The 27337-nt window shown below is 37.0% G+C and overlaps 1 protein-coding gene across 5 annotated transcripts in view; it reads left to right on the forward strand.

Annotated features, from left to right (window-relative positions):
- LOC111864598 (serine/threonine-protein kinase 10) overlaps positions 1 to 27337 on the forward strand; it is a 75185-nt gene that overhangs the window by 36321 nt on the left and 11527 nt on the right. For 4 of the 5 annotated variants that reach the window (XM_033751495.1, XM_033751496.1, XM_033751497.1 and 1 more), the window contains 17 exons: positions 206 to 290; positions 726 to 874; positions 3391 to 3892; positions 6612 to 7077; positions 8801 to 9015; positions 9369 to 9547; positions 9969 to 10123; positions 10888 to 11029; positions 12440 to 12615; positions 13033 to 13129; positions 14816 to 15115; positions 17183 to 17302; positions 18292 to 18405; positions 19864 to 20079; positions 20958 to 21093; positions 23789 to 23892; positions 24743 to 25245. In XM_033751495.1, coding sequence (XP_033607386.1) covers positions 206 to 290; positions 726 to 874; positions 3391 to 3892; positions 6612 to 7077; positions 8801 to 9015; positions 9369 to 9547; positions 9969 to 10123; positions 10888 to 11029; positions 12440 to 12615; positions 13033 to 13129; positions 14816 to 15115; positions 17183 to 17302; positions 18292 to 18405; positions 19864 to 20079; positions 20958 to 21093; positions 23789 to 23892; positions 24743 to 25054 — 3468 coding nt within the window. In that variant the 3' untranslated portion in view covers positions 25055 to 25245. Of the gene's footprint in view, positions 1 to 205; positions 291 to 725; positions 875 to 3390; positions 3893 to 6611; positions 7078 to 8800; positions 9016 to 9368; positions 9548 to 9968; positions 10124 to 10887; positions 11030 to 12439; positions 12616 to 13032; positions 13130 to 14815; positions 15116 to 17182; positions 17303 to 18291; positions 18406 to 19863; positions 20080 to 20957; positions 21094 to 23788; positions 23893 to 24742; positions 25246 to 27337 lie in introns of those variants that run through there. The other variant, XM_023851952.2, reaches the window with a different exon arrangement.

Consider the following 27337-nt stretch of genomic DNA (forward strand, 5'->3'; position numbering starts at 1 on the left):
CCACCTGCAGGTGGTGACGAGGTGGAAAACTTATAAAAGTGTCACATTTGACGGAAGGAACTTGATTGTTAATTTGTTAGTGTGACGGACCAGAATGAAAGACCTTAAACTTATTTGATTATATTTGTTTCACCGTGCATTGCCTTTTGTCTTCTCTCAGTACTTGTGACCATTGGTAAATTTGGTTATGCATTGAATGTTACAGGAGCACCGCACGTCCCAGCTTCCCTTGGACCTGGACACTGGCGAAGATGACTCAACCTCCCTCAAGAGTGACACTGATATGAAGAGTAAGCATTTTTTCAGAGGCTCTTGAAAATTCTTTAAAATAAAATGTAAGGTTAAGATGTGTTATGTATATCCATAGTGTACACAGACAGCTTAATGCATTCAGGGAGGTGTGCTGAATTTCGGTAGTTTCAGTATAAAGTGCACTTTTCAAATGAAACAGCATTTCACATTTTCTATTAATTGTTCCATAGCAGGTGAATGGCTTGTGAATGCAGAAAACAGCTACTGCTTTTTGCATTCACAAGCCATTCACCTGCTCTGAAGATGGAGGCGATACGTTCCTCCGAAACGTCAGTTAACACCACATATACACGGTGCCAAATCCCAGAAGACTGCTTTCTTNAATTGGATTTTAATTTACAGTCAAAATGTTCATTAAATACATTATCCCAAGAGAACATGCTACATGAAGGTGTAATCTTCTCACTTCACAGTGCCTGAGGTGGCAGCTCCGTCCGAGATAAAGGATGAGACTGAGGGTCTGAAGAGGGAAGCTGAGAAAGAGGTTGATGTCAGTGAGAGAAAGAAGAGAAAGTGGGAAGAAGAAAAAGATTCTAATACTAGTGACAACAACAAAATTGCAGTAAGGATAATGCTTTTGTATTTGTAGGTTTAATGTTACCAGCTGACTAAGACTGTGATAGTAGAACCTAGAGTAGTTACTATAGGATTCTGACGATGGTGTATAACACACTGATATATTGGGTTTCTGGACTTTATCCATCGTCCTAGTTTTTAAGATAACAAAAACACGACGTTTCGGAAACTGGATCTGTTTCCGTCCTCAGGTGAAGGAAAAGGGGGAGGACCTGAGGACGGAAACAGATCCCGTTTCCGAAACGTCGTGTTTTTGTTATCTTAAAAACTAGGACGATGGATAAAGTCCAGAAACCCAATATATCAGTAGAACCTAGAGGTTTAGCAACACAACTAAAACTTGCTTATAGACAAATCTGTTTCACCTGCTCACATATATGTTTTCATATAGTCTTGGTATAATGATGGGCTACAAGCTGGATAACCAGGGTTTGATTCCCAGCAAGGGCAAGAGATTATTCTGTTCTCCTTATTGCCTAGACTGGTTCTGGGTCCCACCCAGCCTCCTATCCAATGGTTATCAGGGGCTCTTTCCTCAGGGTAATGTGTGAAGTTGACTGCTCACCTCCATTTAGTGCCAAGGTCAAGAATGGTGTGCTCTACGTCAGCTCCCTCATATGTCTTCATGGCGTTGGGTATAATTAATTAAGCACAGGGACAATTTTACCTTCTACCTCTTAAGATCTCATTTAGGAAGAAGAGTGAAGAGATGTCAAGTAAAATAACAGGCCACATGGTCTAATAACATGCCAAGATAATGATGGTAATGATCATCTATTTATATATAATAATCCCATTTCTTTCTCTGTGCTTCAAGTGATCACTTTCAAAGAGATTTCACCACCAAAATTCTATATTTCTTGTCTTTGCCCTCTTAGTTGTATGACTGGCTCACTGCAATCTTAACTTTAATGAGCTGTTTAAATTATGAATTCCTCATTATATGATATCTTCCAGTCAGCATATATTCATGCCTGTTGTTTCAATATAGTTTCCTCGGTGCGTTATTGCCTGATGCTGAATTTTATATTCATTCTCAAATTAAGGGACCCTCTTTTGCAATTATATATATGTGACTGGTAAATTTATTCTTTTATTTATTTTACAGTGTTTTATGTTTTGTGTTTGATAAGTAGCTCAGTCACCAGCTTAAGTAAAACAAATACTTTATATCTGTTGTTGTTTCAGAACTAAATGGTTAGAGATCGCATTGTTTCCTTTTTGTCATTGACTTTAGGCAGAAATGCTTGGCATGTGCTGTTCTGATACTTGTACATGATCAAAAAATGAACTGACCTCAAATTGTAAGATTTGAGACTTTCACGGCGGTGACTATGAAGAAAGCAGTCTTCTGGGATTTGGCACCGTGTATATGTGGTGTTAACCGACGTTTCGGAGGACAGACTCTGCTTGACCGTGTCTCACGGTGTTGTCGCTTGCAGATTTACTTATACTTCTTCAACCCTGAAGATGGGGGCGATACGTTCCTCCGAAACGTCGGTTAACACCACATATACACGGTGCCAAATCCCAGAAGACTGCTTTCTTCTGACCTCAAATTGTTACATAGACACAGTAGGAGATGTTATTCCTAGAATCATATTTGGCACAACTTTATATCTTCAAGGTTGCATTCCCTCAACATTTTAGCCAACGAAAAATGTTTGTCATGTAACATCATGTGAACTTCTCTTCAGTCCAGTAATTTATTTTTTATTGTGTTATTGTGTTGGAAAGTTTCTGTGATTGTGCTGTATGGTATTTAAGTTTTAAAAGCATTCAGCCCCAATTACTGCAGTTAAATTGAGGTGCATAGTCTTGAATTCAAAGCCTGAAGTAGGACACCTGTATGAAGTGCCAGTAAATGGCTTGTCAGAAAGCAAATTTGGAAGATGTGAATTGACTTCTACATTGTTCATCATTTCGAAGGACAGATATTGCATTTGCCCTAATATGAGCCACGCTCAACTTTTATGTTGCACCTGCAGAAATTATATGATCCTGAAGTGGAGAAAAGAATTGTACACTAACATCATTATGCACAACAGTAAGTACAGCTCAGAGTAATCATGTTTCACATTTCTTCATGTAATTATGTACATTACTCAAAATACATAAATTTAATTTTTGGGATTGACAAACCCTAGTATCATCAAGAAGTTAGATATGGTGAATTTCCTTTAGAACTTCACTAATTGGTGATAATTCGAATCTACATATTGTTTAATCAAAGCTAAAGTGGCATCCCTAGCCATTACAATGAACTGTGTACCTATACCAGATCAAGACAGTCCATTGATGTTTCTTTTTCTTTAAGAACTGCTTATAAGATACACCCTGATTGTAATGGTGTCAGTATTGTGAAAAATTGTGGCTTATATTTGGGCACATATGGTATGGTCAGCTGTTGTGTGTGATGAAAGACCAGTGAATAGAAATAATGGTAGTTGTGGTGCAAAATTTTGTTTAGAAATATGAAGATTGTGTTTTTCTTGCTGCTAGGTAACAAAGAAACTGTCTGAGGGTGCTGAGAAGCGATCTTCACGTGAGAAAGGTCCTGCTCCTCCTCCGCCCATAATTGTTGCCAAAATTGAGGAACCAGGGACATTGGTGCCAGATGATTCTGGCTCCTCATCTTCCCCAGACAGGACATTGGTGACTGAATCGTCAGAATCTCTCTTCAACCCTGAACTGTCCTCTGTCCAACCTGAATCAGGCAAGCAGCCCTCCAATCAGCAGGAATTTTCATTACCAGTGTTGCCTATAAATGGTACCGCTCCAGCAACTTCTGTAATCCGTCCCAGCCTTGGCAGGCATTCCTCTTGGGAAGAAGGAGGTGACAAAGAAAGTAAAGTTGAACTATCAGCCACAAAGACATATGATAGGAAAGATAACTCAGTGACACCACTGGACAAGCCAAACATAGCACTAGTTACAACACCACCAGATGATAAACCAGTTGAAGTGGCAAGCAGTGCATCTGGAGACATTACAATATTTTCAGGTCAATATTATATTTATTTTGCATATTTATTAAATTTTGCTGACCATACAGATAAATGTTTAAAGTGGATTTTCCTGTACTCTTGGGTTAGCAAAGTAGTAATATGTCCAATTCATATTTTGGAGGTGCTTAATCTCAGTCCTGGCTAGGGGCCAGCTGTCCTGACAAGGGTTTTGTGGTTTTCCTGTATCCCTTCCAAACATACTGGAACAGTATTTTTCAAACCAAGCTGGTTGGTATAGTGGTAACACTCTGGACTTGTATTCAGGATATACTCATTTCATATCTCGGCTGGCACACTGGCTGTTTCAGCTGAGATTTTTCATTGTTTTCCTTGGTCCCTTCAAGCAAATGTCAGGAGAGTACCGTGATTAGTCCCTGACTTCTTCCTTTCAAATCCTTTCCAATTCATCATCAGTCACTCAGCCTACAGTTGAGCCCTGTACAATGCAAATACCAACAGCCTAGTAAAATAAACCAACAAAAATGGAAGAAATTCCATCAAATAAACCACAGCTGTTTTCTTCCAGATCCATTCTGATTGAGCTATTTACAATCCTACTGTCTATTACTCAGTACTACATGATCTCAGCTATTGATAGTGTCATAATAACTAACAGACTGCATTATTCGGTGCCAGTAAACATATTAGCAAAAGTTGAACTTGAGGAGTTTAGGTATAACTCCCAAACTCCACCTTTTTAGTCCAGACTTCAGTTTGTCAAATCTTGTGTTGTTAATAGCACATTTAAGTAATTTTAATTCATAATCCAGAAGGAAATGCAATTGGGCACATGGGATAGCATGTTGGACTTTTATGGTTGTACATTCATCTCCTATTCAGTTTTTTTTTATTGTTTGTAATTGTAAATGTGTTACAAATTATCATTTTCATCTTTTTTTTTTCTTCTTCATTTTTAGTAGACCTCATCATTTAAGAACTTTTTGTATCTACAGTTACAGTTGACCTATTGTTATTCACCATTTCAATAGGTGTAATTGCTGACTTAAACTGTATTTGATACAGAATTTGTTAGGTATGTATATGATCTATCCCCATAACAGCTTTCAGTTCTTTGCACCACTGGTTCATTAGCTACTCCCATGAAACCAAAAAGTGGATACAGATTTCGTATAGCACCATGTTGTTATTTTACTTAAAAAAAATATGTTTGTAGAACTTGTATATTTGTAGCCTATTTTTCTTACTTAAAAAGAAATAAAAGTAGCCTTATGAGATCACCATGCTTTCTGCCTTTGTATCCCCCCCCCCTACCAACTTTTGAATGACTGAACCAGTCTTTCTGAAACTTGGTAGGTATGCCATGGCAGATGAGCCCATCTCAGTGGCGTACTTGATAAATCCCTTCCATCAGCCTCTGTATCTGTATCCTCCTATAGTTGCTGGGCATTGGCTCTGTAGACACATTCCCAGGGCAATGAATACTACAATAGAAAAATTGTTGGAGACATTGTTTTCCATATAGTCCATGTCATATCAAAAGAGAGTCTTTTGCTCTGTTTATGTATCCCCCTATCATTGCTGGTCATTGTCTCGGTAAACACGTTCCTGCAGCAACAAAGAATTGTTGGTGGTATAATTTTGTATGTGATCCATGTCATATCAAAGGAAAGAGGTGATTAGTTCTTACCAGAACTTCTTATTTGAAAACCTGTTACCATACATAATTTCATGACATCAGATTAAGTGGTGCTAATGTTGCTTCCAGAATTCATGCCTCTTCCATGTTGTTATTGGTTTTAGGAAATTAAAAAGTACGAGAGTTGTATGGTCTCATGTGCAGTGATCTCTTACGCATATTTTCTTTCCTTAAGAAAGGAAATTACGTTAACAAGATGTACAAGTATGTTTGGACAAAAATAGAAACCATTTGAAATGCACCTTTTTAACTATAAGTGGCATACAGATTTGTAGTTCATAATTCTCTTGAAAGATTTTTACATCACTGTGTTTGATTTTGCAGTAAATTTTCACACTGAATGTGGACATAGTATGAGTACAAAGTAGTTAGTTATTGCATTGATTTTGCAGTAAATAACTTTCACATTGAATGTTGAAATATTAGGAGCACAAAAGTAAAGTTATTTATTACAGAAATAATGAGCCAGCCGGGAAGCTCAGGACTGGATACATGCCAGACTACAAAATTTTCCAGTATATGGGTATTGGAACATGTGTAATTCATTGTACATGTGTCTTGTTACATTTTGGACATCATTATGGAATATTCATCCACCAAGCATCCCCAGTTCCTCACCAGTCACCTCTACCCAAAACCAGTTTAATTATTAGTTTATGATTTATCGCATATATCATACTATTTTTCCCTGTCGATTTGGTGATAAAAAGGAGCCAGGATAGCTCATTTTATATAGTGACAGGGCTACAAGCTGGGCAGCCAAGGTTTTGGGGTCAATTTCCCAGCAGGGACAGGAGATTTTCTCTTCTCCACGACATCCAGACCATCTATGTGGTCCACCCACCATCCCGTCTAATTGGTATGTGGGGGTGGGAGCTCTTTTCCTGGGGGTAAAACAGGCAGGGAATGAAGTGGATCGCACGCTTCCATCTAGTGCGAAGGCTAAGAATACAAGGAGCTGTAACTTGACTCCCCCTTCATCTTTATGGCATGATGCTAAATTAATTAAGTGTAGGGATAACTTTACCTGTAGTAACATATTATTTTGTTGTTTGTAGGTACAGTAGGTTCACCACTGACTGATTCAGCATTTGTGGAACCTAAGTTAAACAAGTCCACAGTAACTATCACAACTGATTTGCGTGAAGATATGAACTCATCTGCTTTGTCTGGTAATGTAACACAAGTGACAGTGGTGACAACACATCCCCCTGTTCTTTTACCCCCAGTGGACAGCTCTATCTCACTAAAGCCCCACTCTGAGACTTCCACAACTTCCCCCACAGTGACTGTGACATCTGCTGGGGACAAGGGTAGTGAAGTGGTTATTGTGGCCAATGAAACAAATAAAACGCAGATCAATGAATCATCAACAGATGATGACCAGTACCAGTCACTGGATTCTCTCGAGTATAGTTCAGAGACTCAAGATCGGCCAATAAATATTGTTAAGGGGAAGAAACTGGATGAGAGTGAGGTCCTTATTGTCAGTCCGAGTTTTGTCGACATGGATGATGGAGATGGGTATGTATAATGTCACATGTATATGTAACCACTTACTGCTGACACCTTCTGTCACTTTCTAATCTTCACTTCATTTTTTATCGTTTTCAATCTCCAGGCTTCTTGCTTCCATTAACTAGCTTTGTGCTGTGTTCCTCGACCAAGCATGTTTCATATAACGGTTATATACAGTTTTGTTTTTAGTCCATTGAGTGCTTAAGTAAAAATGTGTAACTGCTTCCACTTTCTGCCTTCATGACACTGCATATGCATGGGGGAGACTTTACCTTTACTAGTGTATCATTCTTATCACATAATGTTTCCACCTTAGTTTTGTAAGAAGCCATTGAAAAATGAATGACTAATTTAGTAAGTAAAGTGGTTGACTATGGAGAGAATGTCTGGGTTCAAGTGTTGTCAAATTCTTTGGGAATCTTTCTCATTGACACTTTCTTTAAATATTCTGTGACCTGTATAGTCTCCTATTCACGTAATAGGTGTGCTGAACAGGTTGGCATGGTGGGAACATCTGGCTTGTGTAATGAATGTTCTAAGGTCAAATCCCAGCTGTGAGTCAGTCATCAGTATTTTCCTCTCCCCCCCATGTCCACCTTGTATTTGTGCCCTGTGGTCTTGAAATTCCAGCTGCTGACCATCTGTCTTTATACATTTTTGTAGTTTTCCTTTGTGCCTTCATGTAGATGTTTAAATAATTCCTTATGTCATTCCATGGCCAATTCCTGTTTTGTCTTGTGTGACATATTATGTCAGCAGTTGAAAAACTGCAAAGTTCTGCTCACCAAACTAAATATTCATTTGTCGCCTATTCACATATCACAGCAGACACTGTTCTTAAGTTCTGACCTCTTGACAGCTAGGAAAATAAAGAATTTTATACACTCTTGATGGAATGTCTGTGAAGTGTGCTCTTCAACATTCAAACATTCAACAACCCAATCTTAAAGTCACATGCATTTTTAAATTTACTGTAATCTGCTGATTTATATTGTCAAATGTATGAGTGACTTTCGGTGGGGTTTCGGATTGGTAGCTTCATTTATTAACCACTTTAACATGCAACGTGAAATTACACTTAATTATGGCACCATCACTGAACTCCACACTTTACAATTCACTATGACAAACACTAGTGTTCTCAGTCTGTTTCAGTCTCCACTGGGAATTTCCTGGTAATGGCCTTAGCAATGGCTATTCCTCTGCTTCTGTGCTTAAGTCCTCTCTGATTGGCAGCTCCCCTCCAACTGCACTCAGTCTTCACTTGGTCCTGCACAAACTACCATAGAAAATACTGTCGTGTGTTGATTTGTTGCTGTGAGCACGTTGCTCAAATCATTTTTGTGGGAATGTATTTTCTTTTGCAAAGAGTATTACCCAATAACTGCTCTGGTATATTTGTGTATCATGCATTCATTGCCTGGTTCAGTCTTATATTTTGAAAAAGAGAAAATCAAGAACAGTTTTAAGTAATATAAATTAATATTTTAAATTTATGCTTGTCATCTCAAATAGTATAATAGTGAAGTGATAGGGGGTGACTACACTTTTAAGTCCTGGAAACGGAAACAGGATAGTAAAATAGCTGAGTAGTGTGATTCATCTAGTGAGTACTGGGAAGTCTCCACCAGGTAATTCATCACTCATCTCTATTTAGTGGTGATAAGCAGTTACTTTAACTTGTCAAGCATGAAAGTGGACTGAAACTATGGTAATTGTGTTGTAATAGCCTGGGACTAACGCATCTGGACCCAGCACTGGAGGATTCTACAGCAGACTATGATGAAGCTGTAGATTTTGAGCAGTTGCAGGACACAAGTCACGTTTCTGTTGTGACAGTTGGAGAAGAGAAGGAACATGTAAAAGATTCTGCTTCTGTGGATGGTACTGACACTAAAACACCTGGTTCACATGGTGATGGGCGGAGCAGCAAGAGTGATTCTGGTAAGCATCCTAAAACTTGTTCAATACTAGTTATTAATTCTTTTCTAATAAGAACTTCATGCTGTCATAAGAAACATCTGTTATATTCCTGTAGTATACAAACTGTCCAAAAAGAAACATTTTCTTGAAACATATATGGTATCTAGAATTTATTTAGGCTTCCTAGAACAAGTAGCTAATAACATGGAATTAATTTTATGGCAACAGTGATCAATGCGAAGAAGTCCAGAAAATCTTTGAACTTAAAGCAAAAATTTCTTATGCTCAGGTGAAGTGGTAGCTAAACTAGAGGAAGTTAAAGAATGCAGGAAAACTATTTGTGTTTCACAAAGCACTTTGTCACTGTTTCCCAGGTACTGAGGATGACTCTGTTCGAACATCAATCCTAGTAGAAGGCATGGCACTTGGTGCAACGGATGTTGACCGGTTCACTGAAATCAGGAGGCTGAATGGGGAAGTGACTGAGCCATTACGGCAGGACAGTGAGGAGGTGTTGATTGTTGTAAATAACTCCACCAATGTACAAAGAAGGGTAAGCATTACCCATTTGATGGACAGATATGTGCAGCTGCTTCACATACCACTGATTTGGAGACAGTGACATAAGTTGAAGCTTGATCATATTGAACTAAACATAGTTCATATCAGTTTATTCATTCAGCCTTCCTTGCCTTATCATCATCAAATGCACTTCCAGTTCAGGTTCTTATAACACTCTTAACTTCTGAATGTGTGAAAGAAGCAGAATTGGCTACATCATATTCCTGTTGGTGCAAGCAATTTGTGTAGGTTTTCTGAAATGAGACATTTGTCATAGATGGTCTGTGCTCTTAATACCATACATACATACAGTTTCTCTCTTGTATCCAATCTCGAGTCTTTGTTGTTGTTTCCCCCCCCCCATATGATTTGCAAGATATAGCTGTTGTGATATCTCCCTTTTTTCTTTCAAGGGTAAGGAGAAAATAGATCACACTCCAGTCCCCATGAAGGAGAAATGCTCGTCACCTGAATACTATGAGAGCTCAACATCTCATTCTGAGAGTGGGTCCACAAGAAGTAGTGGTCAGAGAACTCCACCTTCATCACTAAGCAAAGCTATTGATAGGTAACTTTTAATTATGAAGATTACTGTTAATTTCTGTATTCATAAAGTGGTTATAGCTACATTGTTATGTTCATGTTTTATGGATTGTATATATGTTTCATAAGTATAATGGAACAAATTTTAAGAAACAGTAAACTAAGATCAGAGTTTAACAAATGTGAGCTATTGTTTGTGGGCTTGTGTCTTATTTTTTTTTGTAAATTGTGTTAAATTATGTAGTGTGTGTTTAAATAAATTAATGTATATATAAAAGGTATAGGAGATCTTCTGTCAATAAAAGAAAGAAACCAGCTTACAGTATAATATTAGGATATCATATAACTCCCTAACAAGTAAGTCCTCATTAATAAAATTGCATAATACTAAATCACATACTTTGAAGCTTGAGCACTTTGAATTAATGAGGTTTTACTCTGTGTCTTATGGTCAGTATGATGGAACCACTAAATTGTCTTAACTTGAAGTAACTTCTTATATGAGAATGTCTTAGGCAAGTTTTAATGTAGTACACTTTGAATTAATATTGATGTTGGTGCTTTTTGTACAATATTTTTCTGTGTTTATTTTTGAGGATTCTTCTCAGCAAAACTTTTTATAATGGTGTATCACCATTTCCTCATTTGTCAACTTCAGGTAAGGTGTGCTAGAATATAATGTAACAATTTGTACAACACAGGAAGTGAACAAGAGAACCTATACTACCCCTTAGTTGCATATGTACCAATATGGTGAAAATGTACAGTGAACATATGCTGTGTGTCTAGATCTGATGCTGAGAGTGTGTCAACCACCATCAGTCAGGACAGCCGAGGAAGTAATAAGGAGAACAGGCAAGGTCGAGAATCTCGAAACTCACGGGATTTAGATGAAGAAGTTGTGTTGCGACGCAAACCAGAATATAATAGGGTATTTATCAATCACAGTTGTGCGAAATGTACCACTTAAGTAAAAAGATGAAGTTTGAATTTAACTTCAGAATTTTAATCTAAAACTACTACATCACTTTGTTTTAAAATACTTCCTTCAGCTTCTGTCAGTCGTATTGCTGGACGCACTCCAGCATATCTTCTTTTTAAGTCCATTGAATTACCAACCTGTTTCATTTAGTTTGGCTGTTGGAGTGTCTTCCTTTTTTCTTGTTCATTTTACATTTTAACACAGACATGGTTCACATTTCTGATGTCGTACAGTGTTTCGCATTTGTTCTTGTGCTGTATCTCACCATCATCAGTACAGAAGAATTCAGGTAATGTGCAAAATATTTCATGATGCAGTCAGTCTAGTCTCCGTGTGAGAATATTCAAAAGGAACAGTGATGCCACATGAGCTCAACTGTCACTTAGAAAGGGAGCCTGTAGTAGAGGGAAGTGCCACTTGTGTGATGGCTAAAAGCTGAATTTTTCTGTTCAAGAAGATTCCTGTAAATGGGCCATGTTAGCTATGTAACTTGAAATATCAAACAATTTTTTTTTTCTGAGTATGACATAATATCTGCATACTTTGTTGCATGGTCTATACTAGACCACGCAGCAAAGCTTACCACAACTAGACAACACAACAGCAGTAACAATCAACATCCTAGTAATAAGAAAGAAGATAAATTCATGCTCAAGAAACTGTTAACACAAATGAATCTAGCCAGTAATAAAAGAATCAGACAAAAAGATGTGTGGTCTACTACAGCAACAGACACTAAGCTGAATACAGCATATGGCACATTTAAATTAATTTTTAATTTTCAGCTTTTAGTTCTTATATATATCTTGTATTTAAATCATGATCTAGCAGTTAGAATATAACTGTACATAGTAATTTTAAGCATACACGTATGTATTTAATAATGAATGTATGTTTTACAATTCAATAGTGAAAATGTGTAAATCACAACTCCTGAGGATGACCCTATAAGGGTCGAAACACGTAGTGGAACATAAGTTAATAAATTATAGTTGTGTTGACAGTGGAATTTGTAATATTAGTTATACTCATGCAACAGGGTACAAACATTAAAAATAGCCATATTGTAACTTGCGGGTAAATGGTATTAGTGTTAAAGAATAACATTCAGCCAGATAGCCTGTGTGAATAGACCATTGCAATAATGCAACATGTGGCTGGTGAAGGTTGAAGTTTCAGTATATCAAGATGTGTTCAAAGATAAGTCGAAAATGCTTTCACCTTTATCTACAGGACAGGCGTGATGAGGTAATTTCCATGAATATGCAGCCAGTTCTGAGTGTGGACCTAACTAGCACTGAATATGCTGAATATTTCATATGAGATGGTAGCATGAGATCAGTTTTTATGTGTTTGCAGGAAGTAAATCGCAGTGGCCGTACTAAAGAAGATATTCAGATGATGAACCTTAAGAAGAAAACTCGCAAAAGAACCCGCAAGTTTGAAATTGATGGTGTTGTAGTAACAACCACCACTAGCAAAGTTATTTATGGTGATGAAGAAAATGGAAAGGTGTATGATGACCACATATTCAGGTATAATCTCCACTTGAGTAATTGTATCTCCCTCCCCTTCTCCTGTTGCTGCCACTTTGGAGCACGGCGTCTATGGAATGCTATGTTTCACTTTAGTTTCTTAATCTGCTGCCTTAGTCTTAAGGGTAGAAAACCTCAGCTGTCATGTAGCGCAAAATTATTTGAACTTGTGAGACTGAGCTACTCTGTCCTTCATTGCTGTGATTGCTGGTATTAGCAAATCACTGACAAGTTCCAAGAGCTGTATAGAAGAACTGAAGCTAGTCTACAACACTGTGGCAATATGAATATAAATTTTACTGAAGTTTAAAAGTGTTCATGCTGCATTATAATAGGCTGTCATATGTGGACAATAGAACTCAGCAAAGAATGTGGTGCGATTATGAAATTTTTACCATCATTTCACATCTTGTGCAGGAAGCAAGAACTCAGGGAATTGAAGATGCTGCAGAAACAAGAACAGAAACAGTTTCAAGATCTGTCATTCAAAGCACAGTTTGCGAAAGACCAGCAGGTATAATAATTTATTTTATATTCCAGTCTGCCAGGCATGACTGTAATTCCTGTATAATTTAAAAAAATGCTAGGGCAGAGCATGACAAGTGGATGTGTACTGGTCCCCTCCACCCACCAGTAAAACTGTACTACAGTGTCATTTTCATTGGTAAAGGGAAATTTAATAAAAATCCACCTGAGGGCTGTTACTGGAAAACAAGATTCAAGGAAACTTGCTCATTACTTGGTTGTGGTGGCACCACTCTACACCTGAGACAAAATCCATCATGCAATGGAAACATCCTAGGTAGTTCTTAGGCATGTCTGTGAAGCAAATTATGAAGGGATGCTGATCTGCAGTTGAATATACCTACAGACTACAAAATTCTACAACAGAGTTGGCCAGAGGTTGTTTACTCAGCTTATGGTGACCTTGTAATACTGCCACATAGATCTCCAGTAATTTCCCTCAGGTTCTGTTGAATATAATTTGACATATTTCAGACTGTAAAGATCCAGTACAAGGAAACACTGGCTGTTGCAGTATTTCCAGGGGAAAATTTTTGCATTAAAATCCCTGTTTTAGGTTAGTAGGACTATGGATTTGTGTCCTGGGAGAAAACATAAAAAGAGAAACTCCAAAATTGAGCAGTAATGAGGGAAAGTTTTAAATAGAAGAACTTCAGATGAGAATTCCACTGTATTAGGAACTGTTATGCAGTAGACTCTCAGTTATCTATGTATGGATTAACCACTGGCCTTTTAGAAACACCTTGGATGTCAATTATAGCTTACCACATAATTTATGTGTTGCATGTTACATCTGTGTCAGTAACACATATCAGTGATACTTTACAGTAATTTGCAGTAGGTGTACAGCTTACCATGTTGCAACTTTCTTTTTTATTATTATTTTATTGTTTTACTTATGGCCTTCCACAGAACAAGGGTTGCTGCTTGGTGACCAGTAGCATAACCATTATGTAATAATTAAGCAGTTTTTGAGGGTGAATATAGCACTGTTAGTGCATGTTTCTAGGCATTTGGAATGTCCATTGTTTTTAATTTTCCCCAGTTACTTCTCTGCTCCATTAATGTGGAAGGTGAGGAGTCAAAGGTCTTTTCAGCTTTATGTATATCTTTCCATGTTTCATTAAATGTTTTAGTAGTTGAAATTGATGGAGAAATCTCTAAGGTGTTTTTATTACTTGTTTTAAATTTAATATTGTAATCAGCAAGCTCTACACCAGTTTGCAGCACTTCCTTTAAAAACACTGATTTTTACCAGCACTGTGCAACTTTTTAGGAACATAGACATTTTCAGCTCATAATGAATCTTTCTCTCATGATCTATTCAGTTTTACTTAATTATTTTGTATCTCTTTATTGTAATATTAATATATGCAATTCATAACTACATTTCACTTCCTCTCCTAGCATCATCATTTCCATTTTATATTGCTTGATGAATGAAAGGCTTCCAATCCTTCCCTTTCAGTCTCCTGCCAGCTGTGGCAGGTCCTGCAAGTTAGTAGATTTAAGAATGCTTTCCAGTGATGGAAATACTTGAAAAGAAGGGTGGATATACATGTTATATATTCTTATCATATGTAGGGAATGATATGCTGATAACGTTTATGGTAGTTAATGGGAAGAACAAGTAATTTCTGGCAGTACATTTCCTTATGAGAACCTGTTGTTGCAGGACAAGCGGTTTGAGCAAGAGAAAATGACTTTGTTACGAACTTATGAATCAGATCTTGATACGTTAGTTCGGCAGCAAAGGCAGCAAGTTGAGAAGGCAGAGATGCAGCAGGAGGCAGACTTACGTGTGTCTTCAAAGAAGATACGTGCAGAGCAGGAAAGGGAGCTGAAACAGTTCCGAGATGGTCTTAAGCAGGAACTACGCTTGCTGAAACAAGAAGTTGATCTCATGCCAAAGGAAAAGCGCAAGAACATTTTCAGGGTTAGAAAGGAGAAATTGGAGGCTGATCATGAAGAAAGAGTAAGTACTTTCAGTTTTGTTCTTTAATGCTTAATCATTTTGATGATATATATTAATTAGGTAAAACCATAGGCACTATGAAGACTGTTAGTGCAGCATAATTGTTACAGCTGTGATTGCTGACTGTGAAAAAAAAAGCCTATCCGTTCTTCATACCATCTCTTTTTGGTCAATCCTTTTTTCTTCATTCCATAGGTACCAAGTTCGTTAATGCTGTCAGTAATGGTTTATGTGTTGTTTGTTCCACATGACAATACAACTGTAATCATTTATTTTCTGTAGTGTTTGTATTACCTGGCTTATCCTCTACTCTCATAATTTACTTATTTTTATATTCTTAACTTTGTCCGTCCTAGACACCATCTTATCTCATCATAAAAATGTATTTTAGTAGCCACAGTTTATTCATCTCTTTTGTTGGTATATAACACCTCTGATTCATATTGTGACATGATCGAATAGCTTAACAAGGGCCATCGTTCATTGCTAGGTAGTGACATGGTAAACATGATGACAACATTAAACAAGTAGCCATTGCTACACAACAACCTGTAAATAATGACTGACAGTGTAAGTCTGCTTTTACCGTTCTCACGGTCTTGTCGCTTGCAGATTTCTTATACTTTTTCTTCTACCCTGAAGATGGAGGCGATACGTTCCTCCGAAACGTCGGTTAACACCACATATACACGGTGCCAAATCCCAGAAGACTGCTTTCTTCAATGACTGACAGTGTTTTCTATGTGATCTGCTTCATTTTCTGTTTGGCCATGCCAAGGCTATCAAACCAGACCAGACAAGCAGTTGAGAGCCGGTGAGTCAGCTCTCATGGCTGCGAGTTGCTGGCCAAGATGGATTCCAGGCTAGAAGAAATGAAAGTCCATCAAGATTAGATGGAGGCCATTCAAGAGAAGATAGTGGATAACCAACAAAGACAGGGCAGCAGAATGAAGGCCTGTTTAGGAAGGACAGAGGCAATGATAAAGATCAGGATGACGTGAAGAGTAGAAAAATCTTACCTCTCCTGGGGCTCAGTTGACACCTTGGCTGTACAGCCCATGCCCAGTCACTATGCTGACTGCACTATCCTGGCTCTGCCTTAAATCAGGGAAAATCTTAAATAGGGGTAATGTAGAATTCCCCGTCTTCTGGGATGTGGTGCCGTGTATAAATTGTGTTAACCGACGTTTCAGAGGAACATATCGCCTCCATCTTCAGGGTAGAAGACAAGAAGAAATCTGCAAGCGAACCAGCAGAGCAGGTGCAGCAGACTCCACCGAAACGTCAGTTAGCACAATTTCTACACTGAACCACATCCCAGAAGACTGCTTCCTTCATATTCACCACCATGAAAAGCTCAAATCTTACAAAGGAAAACCTTGTCTTCCATTTGGTAAATATGATTGGGGATTTTGGCCAGGACTGCAGAAAATTAACACAAATTGGAGGAAACCCTTAGCTTGAGAAAACTTGAATCTGGAGTCTGTTGTAGATTTATTTTCTCATTTTTCTTATTTGTTTATTCCACCATATCAGATTCAAAGCATTTTTTGCTTTATGGATCTTAGTAATTCTATGGTTTATTTCCATATTCTGGTTACCACTTTTATCAGTTCCTGTAGCTAAATATGTGATGATTATGTCATTAGATAATGTATAATTTTAATAGGTGAAAGATCTGTTAAATAAGTTAAAAGTAAATAAAATGAAAGAACCATCTCCTATATTAAAGGTCAGTCCTAATGTCAGGTCGATACAACTTTTTGTCTGTGATGTGCAACATCAGTTGAAACCAGGAATGGCAGACATGGAACTGCATAATTCCATGTATCTGCAGAAAATGCTTTGGAGTGGAATCATGTCTGTAACAAAAAAGAAATTATTTATGCAGTGAATAGTAGGACGAATCTTACTTCAGCAGTTGATAGTTGTTCTGCTGCTCAAGAAATTTCATGTTATGGATCTCAAAACAGTTGTTGAAAGTAATTATATGTCTTCCCACTGTCTCACCTTTGGGTAATAAGTATCACAGAAGTAATAGTGCAAATTGATTGTTGTTAAATTCAGGAAAAACTATTTCTGGAGAAGCTTAATGAGAACCATGAATCTTCTCTGCGACGACTGAGTGACACCCACAGAGAGAAAATAGCTCTTATGGAACGGCAGTTCCTGCAACAGAAACAACAGGTTGGATGTATAAAATTTTCTCTTCTATTCATTTTATTCCTTTTTAGTATTACACCTTATTTGTAGGCACATCAAAATGTACACAGGATATGTGCTATCCATCACTTGTATTTCTTGTACCTTTCTCTGTTTCTGATGAATAAACTCCTTTGACAAATGTAAGTGGATTCACATAGATTTTATGGTATGTTAGATGTTGAATCTTTTATCATTGTCTTATCATTTGTAAATGTTATGTTACAGAAGTGTTGATGTTAAATTCAGGAAATGGTGTTTCTGGAAGAGCATATTCAATATCAGGTTCATTTTGGACATTTAAGATTATTATAACAGTGTTTCTAGAATTTTTCCAATTAGTTATCAGTATATTTAACCTTCTGTAACATGATTGACTTGTAATTTTAACACAGCTAGGATTATGATAAAATAAGTAAGGATTTTTATGATAAATGTGAAATTGTAGTGTTATTCTTAATATGATATGTATGCTGAAGTTAGAAGATTTTATGAAATAGTTGGTTCTCTGAACGCAAACATGCAAGTAGATCTTCAAACAAGGATATATGTCAGAATATCTGAGCCATTATTTTAGAAAAGTGAGAAATTTTCTCGATGAAGTTGGTAGTGGTCAGACAAAACATATTGTATTTTATGGAATATTATAAAGCCACTTTACTAATACAGCAGTATGAGTTATATAAAAGATTTTTAAGACTTCATAAGCCATGTAATTAGTGGTATACAGAGTTCTTACCTCCCACTACAGCCCATGCAGTGATCATGAGAAGTGTTAATGATTAGAAAACAAATTTGATACGAATAAATTTGCAAAATAATATTTAGGTTCATACATAAAATTTGTGCCTCATTTCTAGAGTGTTATGTAAGAATTTAGTAACATCATTAGCAAAATGAATTTGATTTCCATTGAAGTGGACTGTCATCTTGAACATTAATTTTGTGATGTTTATTCTTTGTTTTTAATGCAGTTAATGCGCGCAAGAGAAGCAGCCCTGTGGGAGTTGGAAGAAAGACAAATACATGAGAAGCAACAGCTTGCCAAGAGACAGCTGAAGGATATCTTTTTCCTACAGAGGCACCAGGTAAAGCTATAAACTGCATAAGTGTGCCCCCCCCCCCACACACACATGCACGCACACGCACAGAATTTGAATACATTTTAATATATTATTATTCTCTTTGGAACCTATCAACCCTTAGCCCTCTATCTGATTGTAGTGGTGATGACAGGAATGTAAGCATTTGCGCATACAAAGTACATTTCTTAGACATGGTATTGGAATAGCTCCGTGCAAAGATGTTACAAGCCCTCGTTACTTCCGTTTTCTCTTAGATAGGACAGGACTTAATTTAAGGTTCTCAAATGGTGTGTTTCATTTGAACTTCAAGAAAACATGCAACTCTTGTTCAGGTAATTTTTGTAGAATGTAAAATAACATGGAGACATTGAAAAAATTTTTGGACTGTGGGATTGACGTTGATAACTACAGTATGGGCATAGTTCCATGGTCTCTTGCATCGGAGTGTAGCTCAGTCCACTGCAAAATGACATTGGCCACCAGTAACATCAGCATTTTCTGCCTCAAAACAGCAGTAGGTGACAGCCACATGTTGCCATTTTTTTGCTTTATTTGTGAGCACTGCTGTACTGTGACAGTGGTCCTGGCAGCATTTGGTGTTCAAATGAAGGTCTGGCATCAATACTTCACTGAGGTTTCTTATAGTACTTCACACATGGGCAGGGCCATAGCTTATTACATTATAGACTCTAATGGACCATTGAACATAAACATGTGAAATTTTGTACAGAACTACATCATAAACGTATTTCTACACTATATATGCATGTGAAATATTTTATGTGAGTCAACAAATTCAAAACAGCCGATGGTGCAAAACTTTTAGGTTATATATGTCAAGTTTAGCATAGACTAATAAGTTTGCTGTAGTGACTGAAAATTACTTCAAAAGTGTTTTTTGTACTAGACACCTCTTTCCAGTTTAACTACCAAATGAGTGCTTGAAAGTGGCCATGTTCACCCTCATAGTATCTTGGTTGGGTCATCTTTCAGTCACTTTCATCCTATACCTGATTGGTTGTGAATGTGGAGGAGCATTGATTTTAGATATATCTAGACATTGCAGTAAATGATTTGTATGAACTATGGAATTTTGAATGGGTGGATGATGAATTGATAGGCACCAGTAGGTACTCTAAGCAGTTGTACATTCAAGAAATTATGTCCGGTGTATAGTCAAAAGAGCGAAACATCTCTTCTTTGATTAATTTCTATCATTTAGTAGGATGTAATACAGTTCATTGTCACTTTTCCTTTTCTGTTCTTCTTCTCTTGTTTGTAGTCATTAACCAAATACCAGTAATGTAAAACATGACCAGTTAATTACAGAATATATATTGATATTTTATATTAAATGATGTCATATACATGAATAATAACTTCATCTTGACCCAGTTAGCATGGCTGTAAAACCAAGTCACTGTGGTGTGTGGTTCATGTATTTAAAATTCTAATTTTCAGATGCTGATCCGCCATGAAAAAGAACTGGAACAAATTAAACGTATGAACCAGCGGAAGGAGGAGGAGCTTATAAAACGACAAGCAGTTGAGAAGCGTGCTCTTCCAAAGCGAATTCGTACTGAAATGAAAGCTCGAGAGATGATGTTTCGTGAGTCAATGCGTATTAGCATGGCTTCTCCACCTGATCCAGATGAGGAGAGGGAGAAGCTTAAGAAAGTAAGCTCATCATTCATCACATTTTTAGTGTAGTGATGAGAGGGACTTCTCATTGTAGTCACCTGAAACTCCACCCATTTCATTAGAAACCAAAATAGTCGCATCACCTCAGTTATTAAATCCTGCTATCTTACTACCATGTGTAATACTATAGGCTGTGCAAGATTTTACAGGCAGCTTAAGGCTTGGGCCAGACGAGCGCATAATGTACGTCCGTTGCAACGAACATACTTTATGACAGACGTTGCTGAGGACACCACACAGTTGTAGAATGCGGTGCATAGTTTTTGTCTGCAGTGGAGCCAGAAGAAAGCATTCTTTATTTCTACAACAGACGTCACGACGTTCGTTACAATGGATGCATTTTGTGCGCTCGTGTGGCCCCAGCCTAAGAAGTATTCAATAAAACCAGTAAGCATAACTCCTCTGAATAAGGTAAGGAACAGGTGTTGTGGAAAATTAAAATATTTTGCATTTTTTTTTTTTTTTTCCATCTTTCAACATGTGGATGTATATGAATTACATTTGAAATACTGCAATGAATAAATGGTGGATTTAAGCATTTGACTTTGACCATTCTGTTGCTTATTTAGGAACACGTTAAGTTTAGTGCACCAATGGCAACAGTAAGGAATGGCAATAAATTGTGCTGACATTTTCATCTTGCACAGCAGCCTACATATGGACACGTTTTACTAACTGCCTTGGCTTTTCATTAAAGGATAGTAATACATGCAGCAGAAAAACCATCTAGCATGGGCCACATTGGGTCATGACATCCCTAGCAGAACTTGCCTCACAAACATAGCTCCTTGACAGAAAGAATTAAAAATATACATGTTTGTTCTGAACTGCAATATTTTTGTCCCTTTCTTTAGTTTCAAGAAAATGAGAAGAAACGTTACCGGGCAGAGCAAACACGGTTTGAGGTGAAGCATGCACGCCAACTTGAGGAACTTCGTGCAACATCTGAAGCAACTATCAAAGAATTGGAACAGCTTCAGAATGAGAAGCGTAAGTATACTTTTCCTAATTTGTTTACTGTTAAGTGGTGTGAACAGTGACATCTGTGCAGTTGAACAAGACAGGAATCACTGTTTTTTTGAAGATGTGTGTGACTGATGGTAGACCCAAGGGATTATAATTTATGTTACATGTTATGATATCCTTATAGGTTGATTAAAATGTGTTTAAACGAAACGTATAGTAAAGTCCGTATAGGTAAACATTTGTCTGATAAATTTCCTATCCAGAATGGTCTAAAACAAGGAGATGCTTTATCCCCACTCCTTTTCAACTTTGCTTTAGAATATGCCATTAGACAGGTCCAGGGAAACCAGGTGGGAATGAAATTAAACGGGATACATTAGCTGTTGGCCTATCCTGATTATGTGAATCTACTGGGTGATAATGTAGACACCATAAAGAAAAACACACAGACTTTAATTGACGCAAGTAAAGAGGTTGGTCTAGAAGTAAACACAGAGATAACTAAGTATATGTTGCTGTCTCGTCACCAAAATGCAGGGCAAAATCATGACATGAAGATAGGAAACAGATGTTTTGAAAATGTGGCACAGTTCAGATATTTGGGAACAACGATAACAGATCGAAACCTGATTCAGGAGGAAATTAAGAGGAGATTGAACTCGGGTAATGCTTGCTACCATTCAGCCCAGAATCTTATGACTTTTTGTCTGCTGTCCAAAAACATAGAATATACAGTGCTATAATTTTGTCTGTGATTCTGTATGGGTGTGAAACTTGGTGTCTGACATTAAGGGTGTTTGAGAATGGTGTTGAGGAGAATATTTGGACCAAAGAAGGATGAAGTGACAGGAGGTTGAAGAAAACTGCATAATGAGGAGTTTCCTAACTTGTACTATTCTCCAAGTATAATTAGAATGATCAAGTCAAGGAGGATGAGGTGGACAGGGAATGTAGCACGAATGGGAGAGAAGAGGAATGCATATAGGACATTGGTGGGAAAGCCAGATGGAAAGAGACCACTGGGAAGACCAAGACATGTGTTGGTGGACAATATTAAAATGGATCTTAAGAGAGACAGGATGGGATGATATGGATTAGATTGATCTGGCTCAGGATAGGGACCACTGGATGGCTCTTGTGAACACAGTATTGAACCTTTTGGTTCCATAAAATGCTTGGAAATTCTTGGGTAGCTGCACAATTGGCAGCTTCTCAAGAAGGACTCAGCTCCATAAGTAAGTAAGTAAGTTATAATATCCTTAATGTTTTGAGAGATGAATAGTTTGTTTTTGGAATAGTTAAGATATTGAAGATTTCATGAAAAGCATGAAGTGAAACCCTGTCAGAGAGGTCCTGTGTGCATGTGACAGCTCAAACATCACTTAGTGTTTTTGTATCAAATTTGTTATGGGCTGTCTATGGTAAAATCGTGGTGTGAATTTCATTTCTGACTATTAGTCTCTGAAGTTGAAACCAAACTTTCATCAGCTTTAAAAAATTGTGTACATGCAATTAAGAATGGAATACATGAAAGTAGCTTTTATTGAATTGGACTTTTGATATGGTATGGTACATATGTAATAAAATACTAGCAAAGAATTGTTTATTCTCATGTATGATGTAATATTTATCTGTAATAAGTGAACATCAAGATCAGTGAGATACACAAAACTAAAGAATTCCTTCATGCAATTTTATGGCACCATCACCACATAAAACATCAATAGGCAGAACATGGCACAGCATGCCATAAAATATGCAACCTGTATAATACAGTATCTCAGACAGAAGCTCAAGGAATATACCACATGAGACTTAAAGATTAGCCACATAACATCAACATCAACATCAACATCAAGACAGCAACAGGTGTATATCCATTAGTGCACATAGCACATGACTAATTGCCCAAGATACTACAAACTCCAGTATGAGCACCACTGAGATTACCTCAGCTGCTATAAGTACATAATTTTATTCCCCATTTTATTATATCATTTATGTGTTTTATATATATATATATATTCTGAATACAGTTTTCCACAAGTTACATACTCTTTTTTTTATGAAATGAAGTCTCTAGAAGTATTAAAATGTACTATAAAATATATAATACATTTTAATACTTTTATGTATTATATCATCTATTATATAATGTAATTATCTATTATATATATAATACATTTTAAGACTACTAGAGACTTCATTTAAAAAAAAAAAGAGTATGTAACTTACGGAAAACTGGATTCAGAATTTTTAATTCAGCAGCTTGTTTCTGATGTAGTAACCACCTGAAGATGACCAACACTGTTTGGAACATATTGTGGAAGTAATTTTAATAATAAAAATATTTGGCCACAGGAAAATTACAGTTGTGCTGATGGTTACAAGGAATGTGAAACATAGGTTTTACTGATAACTGTTTATAAAGAATACATTTAGAAATACTGTATTCTAAGCTAAAGAGTTTCTTTTCTCATTATTAAAACTGTACAACACAGCATCATCACAGAGTAGATAATAATTATTTATTTTATTATCTAGCAAAAATTTGACTTGTCTTAACAAACACGTTTTGTTTGTCTTGGAACCAGCTAAGGTATTTAGTATATTATTTTATAGCCTGCAAGAAGGCAACCCATAATATTAGGGTTATTGTTATGTAAGTGGTTCACAGTTATTGTTTTGGATGCTAAATGGAATCCTGTTTGCTGAACAGGCAAGATGCTAATGGAACATGAGACCATGAAACTGAAGGAACAGGAAGAGGCTTACAGCCGTGAGTTGAAGGAATGGAAGGGTCAGCTGAAACCTCGCAAGCAGGTAGAGTTGCTAGTTACAAATTATTTTGGGATCAGTAAAGGTGATGATTTCTGGTGAATGCTGTATCTTATATTTCTTAATTCCATCTGTTTGAGAAGGAGAGTGGTGTTGGAAGGGACTATTTTCCTTCCTCTGAGCCAAATTATCAGTCTTCGTGTGTCTGCCCATTCCCTGATTCACCTAAGGATATCACTGTTGTAGATGTTAACTGACCGATATTTGCGAAACTTGATTTCATTGAAGAGCTTCCAGCATGGTACTTTTTAACATAATTCTACCAACATAGTGGCAAAGCACACTTGTGAGATATGAACAGAACTAGTACCGTTCATTGTACAGCCTTGAAATTATGTGTGGTAATTAAATTGCTGAAAATTACATAACTTTAATTATAGTAATATTTCAGGAAAATAGCATGTTGCCTGCACAAAATAATATAGTGTAGTAGTGATATGTTACAATTATTGTAAGGAGTCATATGGAATTTGTATATCATGTTATAAAGACACAACACTATTAGCACAAATGATGTTAAAACTAACAAGACATAGTCCTTTCGATCCCTGAAATGTACCATGTCAATAGCATGTGCCATACATACTCATAATCTTACAGAGACAGGTAATGTTCTGGATCATTTAAATAAAAAGAGATACCAGAAGTTTTTAATTCAGCATGATTCAGTTAGTTTCTAAAGGCTGATATTTTGTAATACATTGCATTTATTTATGCATAGTAACAAAATGTGAAAGATACTTTTCCTGGATTCTGGTTTTAGTACCCACTAAAAGTTTCTCAAAGAATGGGCATTTTTGGTCTTTTCACATACCCATGTGATTGCATGTTGTAGCGTCTGGAGATGGAGTTTGCCTGTGCTCGTGAGCTTCTGCAGTACAGTGGCATTCCATTGGAGAAGGTCAGCACTCAAGTCCAGAATCGCCTGAGCATATCCAACTTTCCATATAATTTCCATGTTCCCCGGCCTTCTTTGTCCTCTAATACCACTCTTTCCTCACCCACGCTCACTCCTGTCATGGAACGCACTGAACATCGATTAAGCAGCAAGTCTGCTCCAAATTCTGGAACTAATTCTCCATTCACTCTTCCTCGCATTCCTCATGTTCCACGATCTCCTTCATCATTGACTCTCAACAAGTATTGAAGAAGCTCATTCATAGAGTTTATTCTGTCTCAGTTCTGATCTCTTTAAAATGGAAGTAAAACATTTTGTAAAGATAAATTAGTATTTGACTCATTTCCGAACTGTTATATCAGTTTCTAGGATATGCTGGCACACAAAGCCCATTTGATCTGTTTTGCTAGACATGCTACTTACTGGCTGGCAGTGTACTGGTAGGGCCTCTTTCTTTCAAGATTGAATGTGAAAAAAGTTGGAACAGGTGTATTATGCCCTGTAATATTGTAAAGAATAAATAAATGTTTCCATGAATATATTTCACCACAGCACTAAAGGCATCATTTGAAAGAACATGCTGAACACTGAGTCATGACATGATCCCAAAAGATTGTAAAAATCAACCCAGAAAAAATATTTTCAGGAAGATGTAAGAATGGTTTGTTATGTAGTTCTGTAACAAGCTATTTTTTTTATTGCTAGTGGGGTGAGACTAAGTCCCTTATACTGCGGCCACTTCTGGCCTATTGTACCAGCCCCAGATGATAGGCGAGGGTGATTGTGGAGCAATTGGTGGAATGAAGATTGGCAGGTGGAACCTAAGTTCTTGAAGAAAACCTGCCCCAGCGCCACTTTGTCCACCACAAATCCCATTTGACCAGACCCGGGATCGAACCCGGGCCACCACGGTGGGAAGCCAGCGACTAACTGCTTGAGCTATGGCACAGCCTGTAACAAGCTAACTAGGCATAATATTTGGAGAGTTTTTATAATTATTTATTAGAGTTATGTATAAACATACTGGTTTAAGAATTAGATATGGAACATAAGGAAGCACGTGAAAATAAATGGATTCTTGCATCAGTTCACTGAATATGAAAGAGCATTTTACTCAAAATTGTACTGTTGCTTGAACTGCTTTTTACAAATTGTGGATATTGTAAGTGCACTCCAGGTTTTTATGGCCTCTTCAGTTTTATGAAAAGGTTGGTCTTATGAACTTATACATCCATTGACACCACCCATGTGAAGTCAGAAATATTTAAAATAGGTTTCATGAAATGTAATAAAGTAACACATGAGCTCGAAACTTGTACCAGACAAATTAAACCTTTTACATTGTCTTATGACTACATTTTACATTATTCAGTAGGCTTGGTGCTTTGTTAGCATTTGCAATTGCAGTCCTAATTAGAGATATTAAAGTAAACACTAAATATTGTGTGTGCCACCTAATAATACATCTGCGATACAGATTTGAGTCTTGGAAGTAGTGAGCTGCATATTTGTTGAGTGCCATATCATGTTTAATTTTTGTCCTTGTAAATTCAAGATGGGTCCAGTTATCCGTCTCATATGTGCTTTTATTGCAGATGATTGAAATGCTTTCCTCATTGTTTTCCCAGATGTGTTTACAGCGTACCTTGGTGTTGGGACCTTAGCCTGATGGGCAGAATGCACTCTGTTGGGTCACTGACAGGACCTGTTACAGTTGTGATAAAATGCTTTCAGTGTTACCTTATTTTTAGAGTTGCTTCAAAACCATTGTAATAAGCTGTATGTCTTCTTGTCTTCTTGTACCCTGGTCCAACGGGGGCATTTTCATATGAACAGCATGTCATTAAATGGCACTCCATGTTGACCTATAACTTTCTGTCATCAGTAATATTGACATGGTATATGCCACTCAGTATATGGTTTTAACATTTTTTATTGTAGTTGTTTGGAAAGTGCACAGCTTACATTAAGTGGAGTTTTCTAGGAAAATGAAAAAGAACACAATGTCATACGCTTGGTTCAGAGTCAGCTGTTTCCATGAAGATATTTGTAACTATGGAAAGGCTTGAAATTAGTTTTTAGAAGTGGATCCCGACTTAATAAGCATTATAGGTAGTACTCTACTTTTTTTTTTTTTTGAACAGTCTGTGAGATCTGTATTGATGGAAGCCTGAGACTGTTAAATTTTGTTGGTTTTCTTCACAGTTTGCCATAATGTTTATATTTTGTATGCACATTGAATATATTATGTGCAAAAAGATAATTTTGCTGACATTATTAATCCTTAGTAGCTTTATTAAAAAAATGTTATATACCATGTAGTTGAGAGCAAAGAAGGTATGTGTACTTTGCTGTTCATACGGTTGCCTGCATCACCTTGTTTTGGAATGTGACATTTGCTGACTGTCTAGTGTGGCTTTTTCATTGTGCATACAGCCCTCAAGTTATTGCCAGTTGCATTACACGTAAAATACAGATATTCATTTCAAAAGAAGCCATGTTTAACTCCCCTACTGTCTAAAATTATGCACA

This window comes from Cryptotermes secundus, unplaced genomic scaffold, assembly GCF_002891405.2.
Source record: "Cryptotermes secundus unplaced genomic scaffold, Csec_1.0 scaffold7, whole genome shotgun sequence".
In the NCBI taxonomy this organism is placed as follows: Eukaryota; Metazoa; Arthropoda; class Insecta; order Blattodea; family Kalotermitidae; genus Cryptotermes; species Cryptotermes secundus.